Source organism: Myxine glutinosa, chromosome 11, assembly GCF_964187855.1.
Source record: "Myxine glutinosa chromosome 11, kmMyxGlut1.1, whole genome shotgun sequence".
Taxonomy (NCBI): domain Eukaryota; kingdom Metazoa; phylum Chordata; class Myxini; order Myxiniformes; family Myxinidae; genus Myxine; species Myxine glutinosa.
The window spans coordinates 113389776-113404838 of NC_136271.1; the positions used below are offsets into that span (position 1 = coordinate 113389776).

The 15063-nt window shown below is 49.8% G+C and overlaps 1 protein-coding gene across 2 annotated transcripts in view; it reads left to right on the forward strand.

Moving 5' to 3' along the window:
• METTL3 (methyltransferase 3, N6-adenosine-methyltransferase complex catalytic subunit) overlaps positions 1 to 14805 on the forward strand; it is a 54178-nt gene extending 39373 nt beyond the window's left edge. For both annotated transcript variants that reach the window (XM_068131244.2, XM_078787009.1), the window contains exon 12: positions 14223 to 14805. In XM_068131244.2, the coding sequence (XP_067987345.2) occupies positions 14223 to 14334 (112 nt within the window). In that variant the 3' untranslated portion in view covers positions 14335 to 14805. The remainder of the gene's footprint in view (positions 1 to 14222) is intronic.
• The last annotated feature ends 258 nt before the right edge of the window (positions 14806 to 15063 follow it).

Sequence of the window (15063 nt, forward strand, 5' to 3'; positions counted from 1 at the left end):
ATGGTACGTCAGAGGATGGCACCTGTTGTCATCATATTAAGTGCAAGATGTTCTGCATCGTAAGTTGGTACACCGTGGTCTTTCGGCGGTGTTTAAGCCGGCCGTCTTGGCTTCTGTCACCATTGGCATTGAGTCTTTCGATGTAGGTAGGTCGTTGTGTGCCGGTGCCTTGGCCGAATTCCTTCATTGCTGCATTGTTAGCTCACCTGGTTTTTTATACCACATCTTTGGTTATCGGATCAGCGAATGACGTCATCTCCTCCAAAGTATGGCTTATTCTCACTTGTCTTGGACGATCTTCTACTTCTAGCCTTCCACCGTGCATTTGGTGTCCACTGTACTTACTGTACAGTGCCTGGTAAAATTGATGTAATGGGTTTTTGACCGTCAACGCCATGAACCGTCATGAACCGTCATGAACCGTCAACCGCCAACCGCCAACCGCCATGAACCGCCATGAACCGTCAACGCCATGAACCGCTAACACTCAAAAGCCCATTTATCGCGCCTTATAAAGCAAAACGCAAACCGAAAGCCACGCCTCTCAAGCGAGGCGTGCTTCCGTGGTCACGTGATCCACAGGTGTAGCTCATTATACCCGCACGCGCGACACGCTTTGGCGGTCACGTGACCAGCCACTCTGGAGGCGGGGATCCCCGCCGATGACGTCACCGGCTGGAGCAAGGAGATTCCTCGCTCATGTATTTCGACGATTGCGTGTTTTATATCCAAGCAGAGATGCTTTCACGGCAAGATAACCGCGTGACCGGAACCGGAAGCCACAACCGGAAAATTCAAAAAAATAAATTTTTTGAGCTCGTACATCGGATCTCGGCTCGTATCCCAAAGCAACAAACCGCCCGAGCGACGGCTCGTATCCCGAAAAACTCGTACGTTGGGGCACTCGTAAGCCGAGGTACCACTGTATATATATATATACAGTCATCCCTCGTTTATCGCGGGGGTTACGTTCCAGAACCCCCCGCGATAGGTGAAAATCCGCGAAGTAGAAACCATATATTAATTTTATTATTTTTATATATTTTAATCCTTTAAAAACCCTACCCATACTCTTATAAACCTTTCCCACGCTCTTATGAACCCTTTCTACACTCTTAAACACACTTTTGAGACCCATCCTTAGTCCTTACGTATTAGAAAAATATTTGTACGTGTATATATAGCTGTACAGTACATTGATGCAAGTTCTTTTATAATTGCAATTAATTAACAAACAAACATACACATATGATCATGGAACTACACAAGTACAGTACAACAAAGTATTTACATTGACGCAAATTGTGTTTTTGAAAGCAAAAGGCAATAATTGACAAAAGAGCCTTTAATCAAACCTGAGGCCTAAGCATACAGTAAAGCGCGGCGTTACGCGCGCTGCTTGTGAGCAAGGAGGAAGCGGACAAGCGGTAACATATAAACGTCTTTATTGTAAGACTACACTGTAACACTCAACTCCTCCGGGCTGGTCGCCCGGGGTATATCATGAGGCCACGCCTACCCCTCGGGCGTGGCCACCGCCCACTCGGTGCGTGGAATGATGTCACCACGCCAGTGGGCTTTTGTGTCCGCCACACGCGCCCCCCCAGAATTCCCGCGCACCTGGAGGGCCAGTTTGCGGGGCAGACGAATGACCCGGCCGAAGCGCCCCCTGGCGATCGGCGGCGTCCGGGGTGCAGGGATACCAGGTGGGATGCCCCTGGCTGCCCCTGGGATGGGTGCAGGACCGGGGGGCGCCGTGGCGGCGGGGCTGGGCGGTGCCGGGGGTCCGCCCGCAGGAGGGCGGCCCCGACGTGGGGGTCGGGCCACTGGCGGTGGATGGTCCACATCGAGGTGGGCCGGCTTGAGGCGGTCAACCGAAACGCGGTCAGGAGTACCGCCGATGTCCAGGGTGAAGTGCTTCGCCCCGGTCTCCAGCACGCGGAAAGGCCCGTCGTACGGGGGCCGCAGTGGTGTCCGATGGGCATCGTGGCGGACGAAGACGTACTCCGCCGTGCGAAGCTCCGGGGCGACGTGCGTCGGTGGGTGCCCGTGGCATGCCGTTGGCACCGGGGCGAACCTCTGGGCGGTCTCTTGCAGAGCGGAGCGCTGCTGTGCCGCGGACCATGGTGCCGTGGAGTCGGGGAGGAACTCGCCCGGCACCCGCAGCGGTTGCCCGAAGACCAACTCCACCGCGGATGCGCGCAGGTCCTCCTTGGGCGCCGTCCGGAGGCCCAGCAGGACCCAGGGGAGCCTGTCGACCCAGCCGCCGTCGCGGAGGGTGGCCCGGAGCGCGGCCTTCAATGAGCGGTGAAATCGCTCACACAGGCCGTTAGCCTGGGGGTGGTAGGCCGTGGTTCGGTGCAGCCGGACCCCGAGCCCTTGCGCAACCGCCCCCCAGAGCTCCGAGGTGAACTGGGGGCCGCGGTCGGATGAGATGTCTGAGGGGGCGCCGAACCGGGCGACCCAGGTGGCGATGAAAGCCTGCGCGACATCGGCCGCCGTTGTCGACGCCAAGGGCACGGCCTCCGGCCACCGGGTGGTGCGGTCCACCATGGTGAGGACGTAGGTGAAACCCCGCGAGGGGGGCAGAGGTCCCACCAGGTCCACGTGGACGTGGTCAAACCGGCGTTCCGGCACCGTGAACGGGGCCAACGGGGCCTGGGTGTGCCGGTGCACCTTGGCGCGCTGACACGCGAGGCACGTCCTGGCCCAGCCGCGGACGGCCTTCCGGAGGCCATGCCAGACGAACTTGTCGGCGATCAGCCTTTGGGAGGCCCTCGCGCCCGGGTGGGACAGGCCGTGGATGGCGTCAAACACCTGGCGCTGCCAGCCCGCGGGCACAATGGGGCGAGGACGCCCGAGGGAGACGTCGCACAAGAGAGCCGCGCCCGCGCCGTCGAACGGCACCTCGGTGACGCGGAGGCCCGTGACGGCGGTCCGCAAGGCCTGGTCGTCGGGGTCAGCGGCCTGGTCCGCTGCCATCCGGGCATAGTCGATGCCGAGGTGGACTGCGTGGGCGACGGCCCGGGAAAGGCAATCCGCCACCGGGTTGTCCTTCCCCGCGACGTGCTGGATGTCCGTCGTGTACTCGGACACGGCCGAGAGGTGACGCTGCTGCCGGGCCGACCACGGCTCGGTGACCTTGCCCATCGCGAAGATCAGCGGCTTGTGGTCGACGAAGGCAGTGAACGCCCGGCCCTCGAGCAGATGGCGGAAGTGCCTGACCGCCAAGTGAGGTCCGAGCAACTCGCGGTCGAAGGTACTGTAACGGCGTTCGGGCGGGCGAAGCTGCCGGCTAAAGAACGCCAGCGGTTGCCAAGCTCCACGCACCCATTGCTCGTGCACCGCGCCCACCGCGTAGTCCGAGGCATCGGTGGTGAGGGCGATCGGTGCATCGGGCGCCGGGTGCGCGAGCATGGTGGCGTTAGCCAAGGCGAGCTTCACGCCCGTGAACGCCGTGTCCATCTGCTCGGTCCAGGTAACGTCGCCTTTGCCCGGCTTACCTCGGAGAGCTTCGTGCAGGGGGCGCAGGAGCTGGGCGATACGGGGCAGGAACCGATGGTAAAAGTTCACCATGCCCAGGAACTCCTGCAGCCCTCTGATCGTGCGGGGGCGCGGAAACCCCTTCACCGCCTCCACCTTGGCCGGCAGGGGGACGGCGCCGTGCCTGGTGACACGGTGCCCCAGAAAATCGATTGTGGCGGCGCCGAACCGGCACTTTGCGGGGTTCACAATCAGGCCATGCTGGCCCAGGCGTTCGAAGAGCGTGCGGAGGTGGCGTAGGTGCTCTTCGCGGGACGCGCTGGCGACGAGGATATCGTCCAGGTAGACGTAGACAAAATCCAAGTCACGCAGGACGCTGTCCATCAGTCGCTGGAACGCCTGAGCCGCATTCTTCAGACCGAAGGGCATGCGCAGGAACTCGAAGAGTCCGAATGGCGTGATGACCGCCGTCTTCGGGACGTCCTCCGGCCTGACGGGGACCTGATGGTAGCCGCGTATGAGGTCCACCTTCGAGAAGAAGGACCTGCCCGCCAAACGGGCGGAAAAGTCCTGAATGTGGGGGACGGGGTAGCGGTCGGGAGTCGTGGCGTCATTGAGACGGCGATAGTCCCCGCACGGTCGCCATCCCCCGCCGGGCTTCGGCACGATGTGCAGCGGCGACGCCCAAGCGCTCTCTGAGCGCCGAACGATGCCGAGTCGCTCCAGGGTAGCGAACTCCGCTTTTGCCACCGCCAGCTTCGTCGGCTCGAGGCGGCGTGCCCGGGCGTAGACCGGTGGCCCGACGGTGGGGATGTGATGGGCCACCCCGTGCTTGACGGCCCCCGCCGAGAAGGTGGGCCGCGTGAGGGCCGGGAAGCCGGCGAGGAGGCGGGTGAATGCGTCCGCTGCCGGAAGCGTACAGACCAACGTGGCCGGAACCGAATCGTTCGGCAAGCCGCTTGGCAAGCCGCTCGTTGAGCTGGGCAACGCACATGCGAGCGAGCTGAACGTCTCGGCCTGGACAAGCCGTCTGCGCTTGACGTCGACCAGGAGCCCATTAGCGCACAGGAAGTCCGCGCCAAGCAGTGCCATGGGCACGTCGGCGGTGACGAACGTCCATCGGAAAACCTGCCCTCCAAACCGCAGAGAGAGGCAGCGTTTTCCGTACGTACGGATGGGCGTCCCGTTCGCGGCAAGCAGCGCGGGGCCCCCACCCGCGGCGTGCTTGTCTGACGTGCCGGCGGGAATGACACTCACCTGTGCTCCCGTGTCGCACAGGTAACGGCGCCCGGAGAAGGTGTCCGTTATGAACAGCAGGCTGCTCGAACGGCCGGCGCTCATCGCCACAATTGAGCGCCGGCCCGGGCGTTTCCCGACCCGTTGAAGGAGCACGGCGAATGACACCGCCGAGCTTCGTGGCCGAACTTGGCGTGGAACCAGCACCAGGTGGTGGAGCTGGAGGAGTGCGGCTGGCTCCGCCAGGCCGGTGGAGTCGACGGGTTTCCCCGTGGTGGCGGTTTTCGCCGCGGCGGTGGGCGGGGCGTGGCGGCGTTCACGAGGTGCGTATCAGCATGCTGCTGAACCACAGCGTGCTGTAGAAGATGATGCTGTGGAACATCAGCGTGCTGTAGAAGATGATGCTGTGGAACATCAGCGTGCTGTAGAAGATGATGCTGTGGAACATCAGCGTGCTGTAGAAGATGATGCTGTGGAACATCAGCGTCGAAGGCCGTGACGGCCACGCCAACGCTCGCCCGCGTGTCCGAAGCGGCGAAGTACTTGTCCGCCTCGGCCGCCAATGCTCGGGGTTCCGTTAGCCCGGTCCCGGCCAACGCGAGGCGAACCTGCGCTGGAAGTTGGCGACGGAAAAGCGCCCGGAATAGCGAACCGGGGGCTTCGTCGCCCAACAGTGACAGCATATGGTCCATTCGGACCGACGGGCGCGTCTCACCGAGCTCGGGGAGATCCAGGAGGCGGTCGGCCCGTGCGTCGTCCGTGAGGCTGAACGTGGCTAGGAGTAGCCGCTTGAGTGCCTCGTACTTGTGGCCGTCCGGTGGGTGGCGAAGGACGGACACAACTCGAGCGGCCGTGCCGGGCCCGAGGGAGGCGACGACGTGGCAGTAGCGCGTGTCATCGCCGGTGAGGTGCCGAAGCTGAAATTGGGCTTCGGCCTGGACGAACCAGACTTCGGCCTGAGCCTCCCAAAATTCCGGAAGTTTGACGAAGGCGGCCATGGCGATGGCGTCGCGTGTGGAAGGATCGCTCCGGCAGATCCAACGTCGAGGGTCACCAGTAAAGCGCGGCGTTACGCGCGCTGCTTGTGAGCAAGGAGGAAGCGGACAAACGGTAACATATAAACGTCTTTATTGTAAGACTACACTGTAACACTCAACTCCTCCGGGCTGGTCGCCCGGGGTATATCATGAGGCCACGCCTACCCCTCGGGCGTGGCCACCGCCCACTCGGTGCGTGGAATGATGTCACCACGCCAGTGGGCTTTTGTGTCCGCCACAACAGAAGTCTTCATGAGCTATTCAAAATAGAGATGATGATTAATTTTGAAAATTAATAAGAAATGCATTAGCTTCCTCTTGCATATGCAGCAGCTTCCTGATGGTTAATTTGTAGGAAGCAGTGGGGGGGTGGAGAGGAGGTGAGGAGGGTGGTTATTCCTGATCTGATGCAATGATGAAGCAGATATCTCATCTGTATCAAAAGGTAATGACCGAAAAATCCCATCCTCCACAACCTCGGTCATTCATGTTACTCAGCGACTTAATTTAATTGCAGCTTTAGACAACATCATCGAAATCGTCATCATGATCATGTGTGTCTAAGTTGTAAACATAAGTTATTGTAAATTAGAGGTTACCCAAAGTATGATGACTCTTAAAACCATATTGATCATTAAACTGCAGGACACAGTTTGGCATCAACCTTGCAAATTACTTAAAGTAGCGAAGAACCGTCCAAGAACCCTCCTTACGGATGGGTTAATTACCCCCAGAATCATGGACAAGTTAATTACCCCCAGAATACGGGACTTTCAAAATGTGCGATTCTTTGTCTACTCATTTATAATGCGTATTTTATTTCGATTTACTGTAATATTCTTTTAATATAGGTTTTAATGAATGTGTTATATATTTTTTTATATTTATTATTAATTTTTTAGGCTAGAAAATGCTTATTTTACCGCAAAAATAATTAAAATCTAAAAAAATAAAAATACCTATAGGCCGCAGAATCCCGCGATATAATGAAAAATCCGATATATAATTTTACATATACTAGCGAGAAAAACCCGCGATGTACCGAAGCCGCGAAAAGTGAAGCGCGATATAGCGAGGGATTACTGTATATACACAGACGGCATTTAATATGGAATATTTTTTTGTTCTTGACTTGGGTTTACTTTCTGAACTCAGTCTATCAATCTGGTGAGTTTCTTTTACACTTTGGTGATTTATTTGTTAAAAGAACCATGTCACTGATTGTCTGTCGCAGCAAGAAGTCAACAACAGGATTATATCACAGGTGTCATGGCAAAATGTACGGACAGGTGCATTTGATGATTGGCTTCACAGTCGGGTATACAAGGGTTGTTGCGTTCTGTATTAGTGGAAAACAACTGCTGCACATCTCCAAAAGTTATTGCCGCTTCATCTGGAGATGGTCCGTCAAGTCGACAATGCTGTTTGTCATGGAGTGGTGGCTTTACGAAATTACGGCATGAAACAGCGTGCTATTGCTCAGCAGTATGGCATCATTCAAGGTCAGGTGTCAAAGATCCTGAAACGAAATGCTCAGAGGGGTGTCCCTACTCCAATACCGAGGCCAGGATGTCCCTGCAGAACCACAAGGAGGGATGATCGCCAGCTGCACCGGATAGTCCGCAATGGCCGTACCAAGTCAGCTAATCGGCTTAGGGCTGAGTGGCAGCAACTGACAAATGTGCCTGTATCCAGAAGGCTAGTCAACCAACGACTGGTTCAAGCAGGCTATCGTGCCAGGCGTCCCCTGAGAAAGCCACACCTGATCAGACAACACCGCCAGCGCCGATTGCAGTGGGCCAGAGAGCACCGTCAATGGCAGCCAGGACACTGGAATCACGTGATCTTCAGTGACGAGTCTAGATTTCTGGTCTATCGTCAAGATGGCCGCGTCCGAGTGCGCAGACAAGTGCATGAAGCCTACAACAAATATTGTTTTGTGCCAAGAGTCCAAGCTGGAGGTGGTGGGGTGACCGTTTGGGCTGCTTTTCATGCAGGGGGCAAAACTGACCTGGTTGTTCTGAATGGAAACCTGAACCAGTTCAAGTACAGGGTCATTCTGAAAGAAACATTGCTTCCATTTGCTCGTGCAGCCTATTGAGGAAGCCTTGTCTTCCAAGATGACAATGCACGGCCTCATCATGCTCGCATGATCCAACACTTTCTTGCTGACCGTGGTGTAGAGCATATGGAGTGCCCTGCCATGTCCCCGGATATGAATCCGAGAGAGAACTTGTGGGCAGAATTAACGCGTCAAATCGACAACTTGGACCAGCAACCGACCTCTGTGCGTGAATTGCAGCAGGTTATTGTCACTGCATGGCAAGCGATTCCTGTCCAAACCTTGGCAAATCTCGTGAACAGCATGCCTCAACGTGTACGTGCTCTCCTGAATGCCCGTGGGGGTTACACGAAGTACTGAACTGTAATTTTACTGTCCGTAATCCCAGTCATAATTTAGCTTTTGTTTTTGTTGAAATTTTTTTTGGCTAATGTGCAAAATAAAGAGATACTTCTGGAAAATGTACAGAAGTTTAACACAGTACTGTCCGTGAATTGAGTTCGATATCAGTTTACATCACTTTCAAGGATGAATTTATTTGCTTCGAAATGTCAATTGTGGTTTTTGTTTCTTTTAAAGGTCACATTAACAAAATCTAGAATAATTTCAACATAATTCCAATGAACTTTTGGTTCTAAGTCATCTTGAAAAGTAAGTTCACCCCCACAAAAAAAATATTCCATATTAAATGCCAAGTCTGTGTATATATATATATATATATATATATATATATATATATATATATATATATATATATATAGATATATATATATACATATATATATATATAGATATATACACACACAATACATGGCCAAAAGTATGTAGACACACGATCATCACACCCATATGTGCTCGGCGAACATCTCATTCCAAAATCATGGGCATTAATATTAAGTTGGTCCACCCCTTTGCTATAACAGCCTCCACTCTTCTGGGAAGGCTTTCCACTAGATGTTGGACCATTGCTGTGCAGATTTGCTTCCACACAGCCACAAGAGCATGAGTGAAGTCGGGCACTGATGTTGGGCCATTAGGCCTGGTTCGCAGTCGGCATTCCAATTCATCCCAAAGGTGTTCGATGGGGTTGAGGTCAGGGCTCTGTGCAAGCCAGTCAAGTTGCTCCACACCGATCTCGCCAAACCATTTTTGTGTGGACCTCACTTTGTGCACGGGGGCATTGTCATGCTGAAACAGGAAAGGGCCTTCCCCAAACTGTTTCCACAAGGTTGGAGTCACACAATCGTCCAGAATGGCATTGTATGCTGTAGCGTTAAGATTTCCTTTCACTGGAACTAAGGGGCCTAGCCGGAACCATCAAAAACAGCCCCAGACCATTATTCCTCCTCCACCAAACTTTACTGTCTGTCGTACTGCCAGATGGTGAAGTGTGATTCATCACTCCAGAGAACGCGTTTCCACAGCTCCAGAGTCCAATGACGGCGAGCATTACACCACTCCAGCCGATGCTTGGCATTGCGCATGGTGATCTTAGGCTTGTGTGCGGCTGCTCGGCCATGGAAACCCATTTCATGAAGCTCCCGACGAACAGTTGTTGTGCCGACGTTGCTTCCAGAGGCAGTTTGGAACTCGGTAGTGTGTGTTGCAATTGAGGACAGACGATTTTTACACGCTTCAGCACTCTGTGGTCGCGTTCTGCGAGCTTGTGTGGCCTACCACTTCGCAGCTGAGCTGTTGTTGCTCCTAGACCTTTCCACTTCACAACTAGAACGGGCACTCGGTAGAGCGCATACCTTCGCCGCAGCTACTGTTCTGTACTTGGCATGGGAGTGTAGGGAACAGAACAGTGAACAGTTTGGTGCTGATTTCATGCAAATCGGATAAGAATTGACCGAGTTATGACAAAAAACGCACATTTTGCAAGGTCGTGACCCCCCTGACCTTTGACCCCCAACCGCTAACAAGGGTAATGTCTTCACTGGGTCATGTCGTATATCACAAGATCGGGCATTGAATTCTGAACATTTTGGCATTAGTTGCATGCCAATTGGATAAAAATTGACCGCGCTATGGTAAAAATACGATTTTGACCTTTTCCTGACCTTGACCTTGACCTTTGACCCGATTGCTCCCAAAATCTAATCAAATGTGTCCCGTATAATAACCAATCATCCCACCAAATTTCATGCAATTCGGTTGAATACTTTTTGAGTTATGCGAATAACATACACACACACACACACACAGACATACAAATAAATACACAGCGATCAAAACATAACCTCCGCTTTTGCGAAGGTAATAACAGCACTTACAGTTGACCGGGGAAGCTCCAGCAGGGCACACATTTGATGAACTGACTTGTTGGAAAGGTGGCATCCTATGACGTTGCCATGTTGAAAGTCACTGAGCTCTTCAGTTCGGCCCAATCTACTGCCAATGTTTGTTTATGGAGATTGCATGATGTGTGTTGATTATATATACCTGTCAGCAATAGGTGTGGCTGAAACAGCCGAATTAACTAATTAGAAGGGGTGTCCGCATACTTTTGGTCATGTAGTGTATCCCTGGTATAATATAATATTGTTACGGATCTCAGAGACGGCACCCCCCTTATCAAGGGGGGGGGGGGGGTTAATTCCCTTGGCCTGTTAAGCTGGCCGTCTCTGGTCCTGGTACTTGTAACGCTCTTTTGCGGGGTGGAATTGATCAGGGTTATTGGTCAAGGTGTGCAGGCAAGAAACCCCTCAAACGTCGCACAGCTGAAAGAATTCTGCATGGAGGAGTGGGCAAAAATTTCTCCCAATCGATGTCAGAGACTGGTAGACAGTTGTAAGAAACACCTACTTGAGGTTGTTTCTGCCAAAGGGGGCAATACCACGTTTTAGAGCCAAGGGTATACTTACTTTTTCCACATGCGAAATTTGCATTTACGTTTATTTAAATTATACAATGGACTACAAAATGTAAATGTTTCATGATATTTGTTGTATTATATCACCTTTATCCATCAATATTGTTGAAATGAAGATCAAATAGCTGTATCTTGAAATATGTTGAAAAAGTCAAAAGTTTACATGGGGTGTACTTACTTTTTCACGTGACTATGTGTGTGTGTGTGTGTGTGTGTGTGTGTGTGTGTGTGTGTGTGTGTGTGTGTGTGTGTGTGTGTGTGTGTGTGTGTGTGTGTGTGTGTGTGTGTGTGTGTGTTGTGTATGTGTATACCTGTCACCTTTTTACTCCACTGAACTTTTGCAATTTACATCTTACATAAAAAAAACATTCTCGTCATTTGAGAAAGCATCACAAAATGCAAAATCCATCCATGTCCTCTTTGTACTCAAAGTAAACTTAACAAGAACGACAGTAAAAAAAATTTGTACGTTTAATTAATTTGTGTTCTCCATCTTTTCATAATGAAGCAAAGCTTTGTTGAAGATTTTATGGCAAAAGCTCAATTGGTTAAAAAGTTATGGCCTGAACACACCCTAAAGCTCAATGGTAGAAAAATAATCACGGAAGCGATGTAAAAACCGAGGCGTCTCGTGCTTTGCGCGCTGTGGTGGGGCTAATAAGGGCTATTTATAGTCACTATGACTTTGCCCTTTCACATTTTGATGCAATTTCTAATTATTTTCTCCAAATTTTCAACAAACCTTTATTTTGAGGATATGATGACAAAAGCCCAAATGGTAAAGAAAAAAAAAGGTACAGCCTGCGCACCCACACACACACACACACACACACACACACAAACACACACACTTGCAAAACCCTATCTCCCAGTGCGTGGGTGGTGGGGAAAGGGGCCAACAATAAACACTTTGTTCCATATTGAATTGTAATTATACATACACTAACCATGCGCTGAACCAATACACTGCCCAACAATCACTCATAAAAAATGACAGAGATGGGGGATTACTTTGAGACAGAGATGAGGGTCAGAGGATGTCTGGTAGCGAAACATTGTACTGTATTATCAAAACCCAACTGATGTGAAGGCTGAAGAATCCTGCACAATTAGATTATGAATGTGACCAACATGAGAGATATCACATCTTTAATTTGCTTAAATGATGTCAAAACTGTGTTGTGGAGAAAAATCTCGATTATAAACCACCTCAGAATTGGAGTAAACGGTATATGGCATAATTTCTGGTGGTTTCAGATCAGCACACATGAAGCACGTGATGAAGGTGGTTTTCTCTTGAGAATCCTCAATGCTAGTAAAATCGATGACAGTACAGTGGGGCTTCATGACAGAGACGATCTGCTTTATTGAACGATAAAATACATGTCAGCCGCATGACATGCCAATGTTCATGTATACAGTCACGTGAAAAAGTAAGTACACCCCACGTAAAGTTTTGACTTTTTCAACATATTTCAACATACAGCTATTTCATCTTCATTTCAACAATATTGATAGATAAAGGTGATATAATATAACAAATATCATGAAACATTTACATTTTGTAGTCCATTGTATAATTTAAATAAACATAAATGCAAATTTCGCATGTGGAAAAAGTAAGTACACCCCTACATTTATCACTACTTCGAATACCTTAAATTAGAATCAGGTGCACCAGCTCAGGTGCAAATAATTAGAACATCGTTAGAGAGGATCTTGGAGGAACCTGTCTTTTTTAAACCTCAGACATTTCGTTTGGTTTGCTCTTTGTTGCTGAAGTGTGCGGCGTCACCATGCCTACATCAAAAGAGCTCTCTGAGGCCTTCAGAAAGAAGGTTATAGATGCCTACGAGTCTGGGAAGGGATTTAAAAAGATCTCCAAACAATTTGAAATCAATCATTCAACTGTCCGGAAGATCAGCGACAAGTGGAGAAGATTCCAAAGAACTGCCAACTTGTTCAGGCCAGGCCGCCCCAGCAAATTCAGCCCGAGAGCAGACCGCAAGATGCTGAAAGAAGTCTCCAAGAACCCCAGAATGTCATCACGGGACCTACAGGTAGCTCTTGCCACTGTTGATGTCAAAGTGCACGAGTCTACCATTAGAAAGAGGCTGCACAAATTTGATCTACATGGGAGGTGTGCCAGGAGGAAACCTTTGCTGTCCAGAAAGAACATCAGGGCAAGACTAAAGTTTGCCAATTAACACCTAGGCAAAGACCGGCACTTCTGGAACAATGTGCTCTGGACAGATGAGTCAAAGGTAGAGCTATTTGGCCACAGTACCAGAAGACATGTTTGGCGAAAACCAAAGATAGCATTTGACCACAAGAACCTGATACCAACTGTAAAGCATGGTGGTGGAAATATTATGGTTTGGGGCAGCTTTGCTGCATCAGGGCCTGGGCAGCTCACCATCATATAATCCACTATGAATTCTTCATTGTACCAGAGGGTGCTTGAGGATAATGTGAGGCCATCTGTCGGAAAGTTTAAGCTCAACCGAAGGTGGACCTTGCAACATGACAATGACCCTAAACATACCAGTAAATCCACCAAGGAATGGCTGAAAAGAAAGAAATGGAGGGTTCTGGAATGGCCAAGTCAAAGCCCGGATCTAAATCCCATCGAGATGTGGGGGGATTTGAAACGAGCTGTGCATGCAAGAAACCCCTCAAATATCGCACAGCTGAAAGAATTCTACATGGAGGAGTGGGCAAAAATTTCTCCCAGTCGATGTCAGAGACTTGTAGACAGTTATAAGAAACGCCTACTTGAGGTTGTTTCTGCCAAAGGGGGCAATACCACCTATTAGAGCCAAGGGTGTACTTACTTTTTCCACATGCAAAATTTGCATTTATGTTTATTTAAATTATACGATGGACTACAAAATGTAAATGTTTCATGATATTTCTTATATTATATCACCTTTATCTATCAATATTGTTGAAATGAAGATTAAATAGCTGTATATTGAAATATGTTGATAAAGTCAAAACTTTGCATGGGGTTTACTTACTTTTTCACGTGACTGTACCTTGCGTTTCTCATAATGTTGTCATGATTTCTCTGACGCTTGTGAAATGTGCACTGGTTAGTTGTTTGTCTCATGGCGGGTGATGAAGGGATTAAGTTACGAGTTTCAATGTGCCATATTTTACCCAGAAGAGCAGAGCCCAATGGGTTAATCTGATATTTTGTAGAAGAGTGAAAATAATTAATAGTCCTCAAATTCCCATTTGCTACCTTGGCTTTCCTTCCCCCTTTGCATCCTCAGACAATCTTAACCCTAGCATGAACCTTTTGGTATGTCACGGTAACTTTAATAATGGGTTTGGTGATTAAATATTCTGGGTTGATCCAGATCTATATCTCGGGCATGTCATATACAGTGCTGTTTTTAATTTCCGATCCAATTTAAACCTTTACAACCATAGTGAACTTATCTGTAGTTGAGCTTCAACAGGGGAGGTTAAATTTTCTGCCTTTTTCCTCCCTTTTGTCCGTCTCAAACATTTTCCTGGGCAGGATCACGCTTGGAAACCAGCTGGATGGCATCCACCTTTTGGACCCAGAGGTAGTGGCTCGCTTCAAGAAGCGCTACCCGGATGGCGTCATTACCAAGCCTAAAGCGATGTGAGATGTAAAAGCAGCACCCCTATTGAGTTGCTATTATTACTTCAGCGGCCGTTTGTTGGACATTAATGGTTAAATGGCTGCTTTGGTCCCTTGCCTCGTGGCACACCAGTGTAAATGTGAGCAATGCAAAACTGCCGTATGAGAAATCTCCGGAGGATTTGTCCCGTTTCTGGGCCTCAAAACAGTTACAGTTGTGTATTCTCAGCTTTTCATGTGAAGCAGCAGATATCCGTTTTGGAATGCTTTCTTGTAATTTCTGCAGAAATTCCATTGGTAGGTTGTTTCATGCTTTGTGCAATGTTTCCCATAATTCATCTTTTGATTTTGGTTGTTTTTCATTTTCCTTTCTTGAAAGGATTGTATTAGTTGTGGAGTTTATAATTCTGTATTTCTTTGTAAATATGTTTTAACATCATTTGCTGTGTGTTTGGGGTCGTTGTTTTGAGCTGGAAAACAAAGTTGTCACTAATTAGCCTCCTTGCTGTTGGTGTACCATGGTTGATTAGGATCTGCTGGTACTTGTCAGCATTCATGGTTCCGTCAATACTCATAAAATCACCAATGCTAGTAGCAGAAATACATCCCCAAACCTGAACAGGTCCTCCACCATACTTCACGGTAGACTGTATACACGTATTCTTATACTCCTCAGCAATCCTCCTTCTCACATGTATACTGTCTTCTCTTTGTTCAGAAAATTTCAAACTTTGACTCGTCACTCCAAAGTACT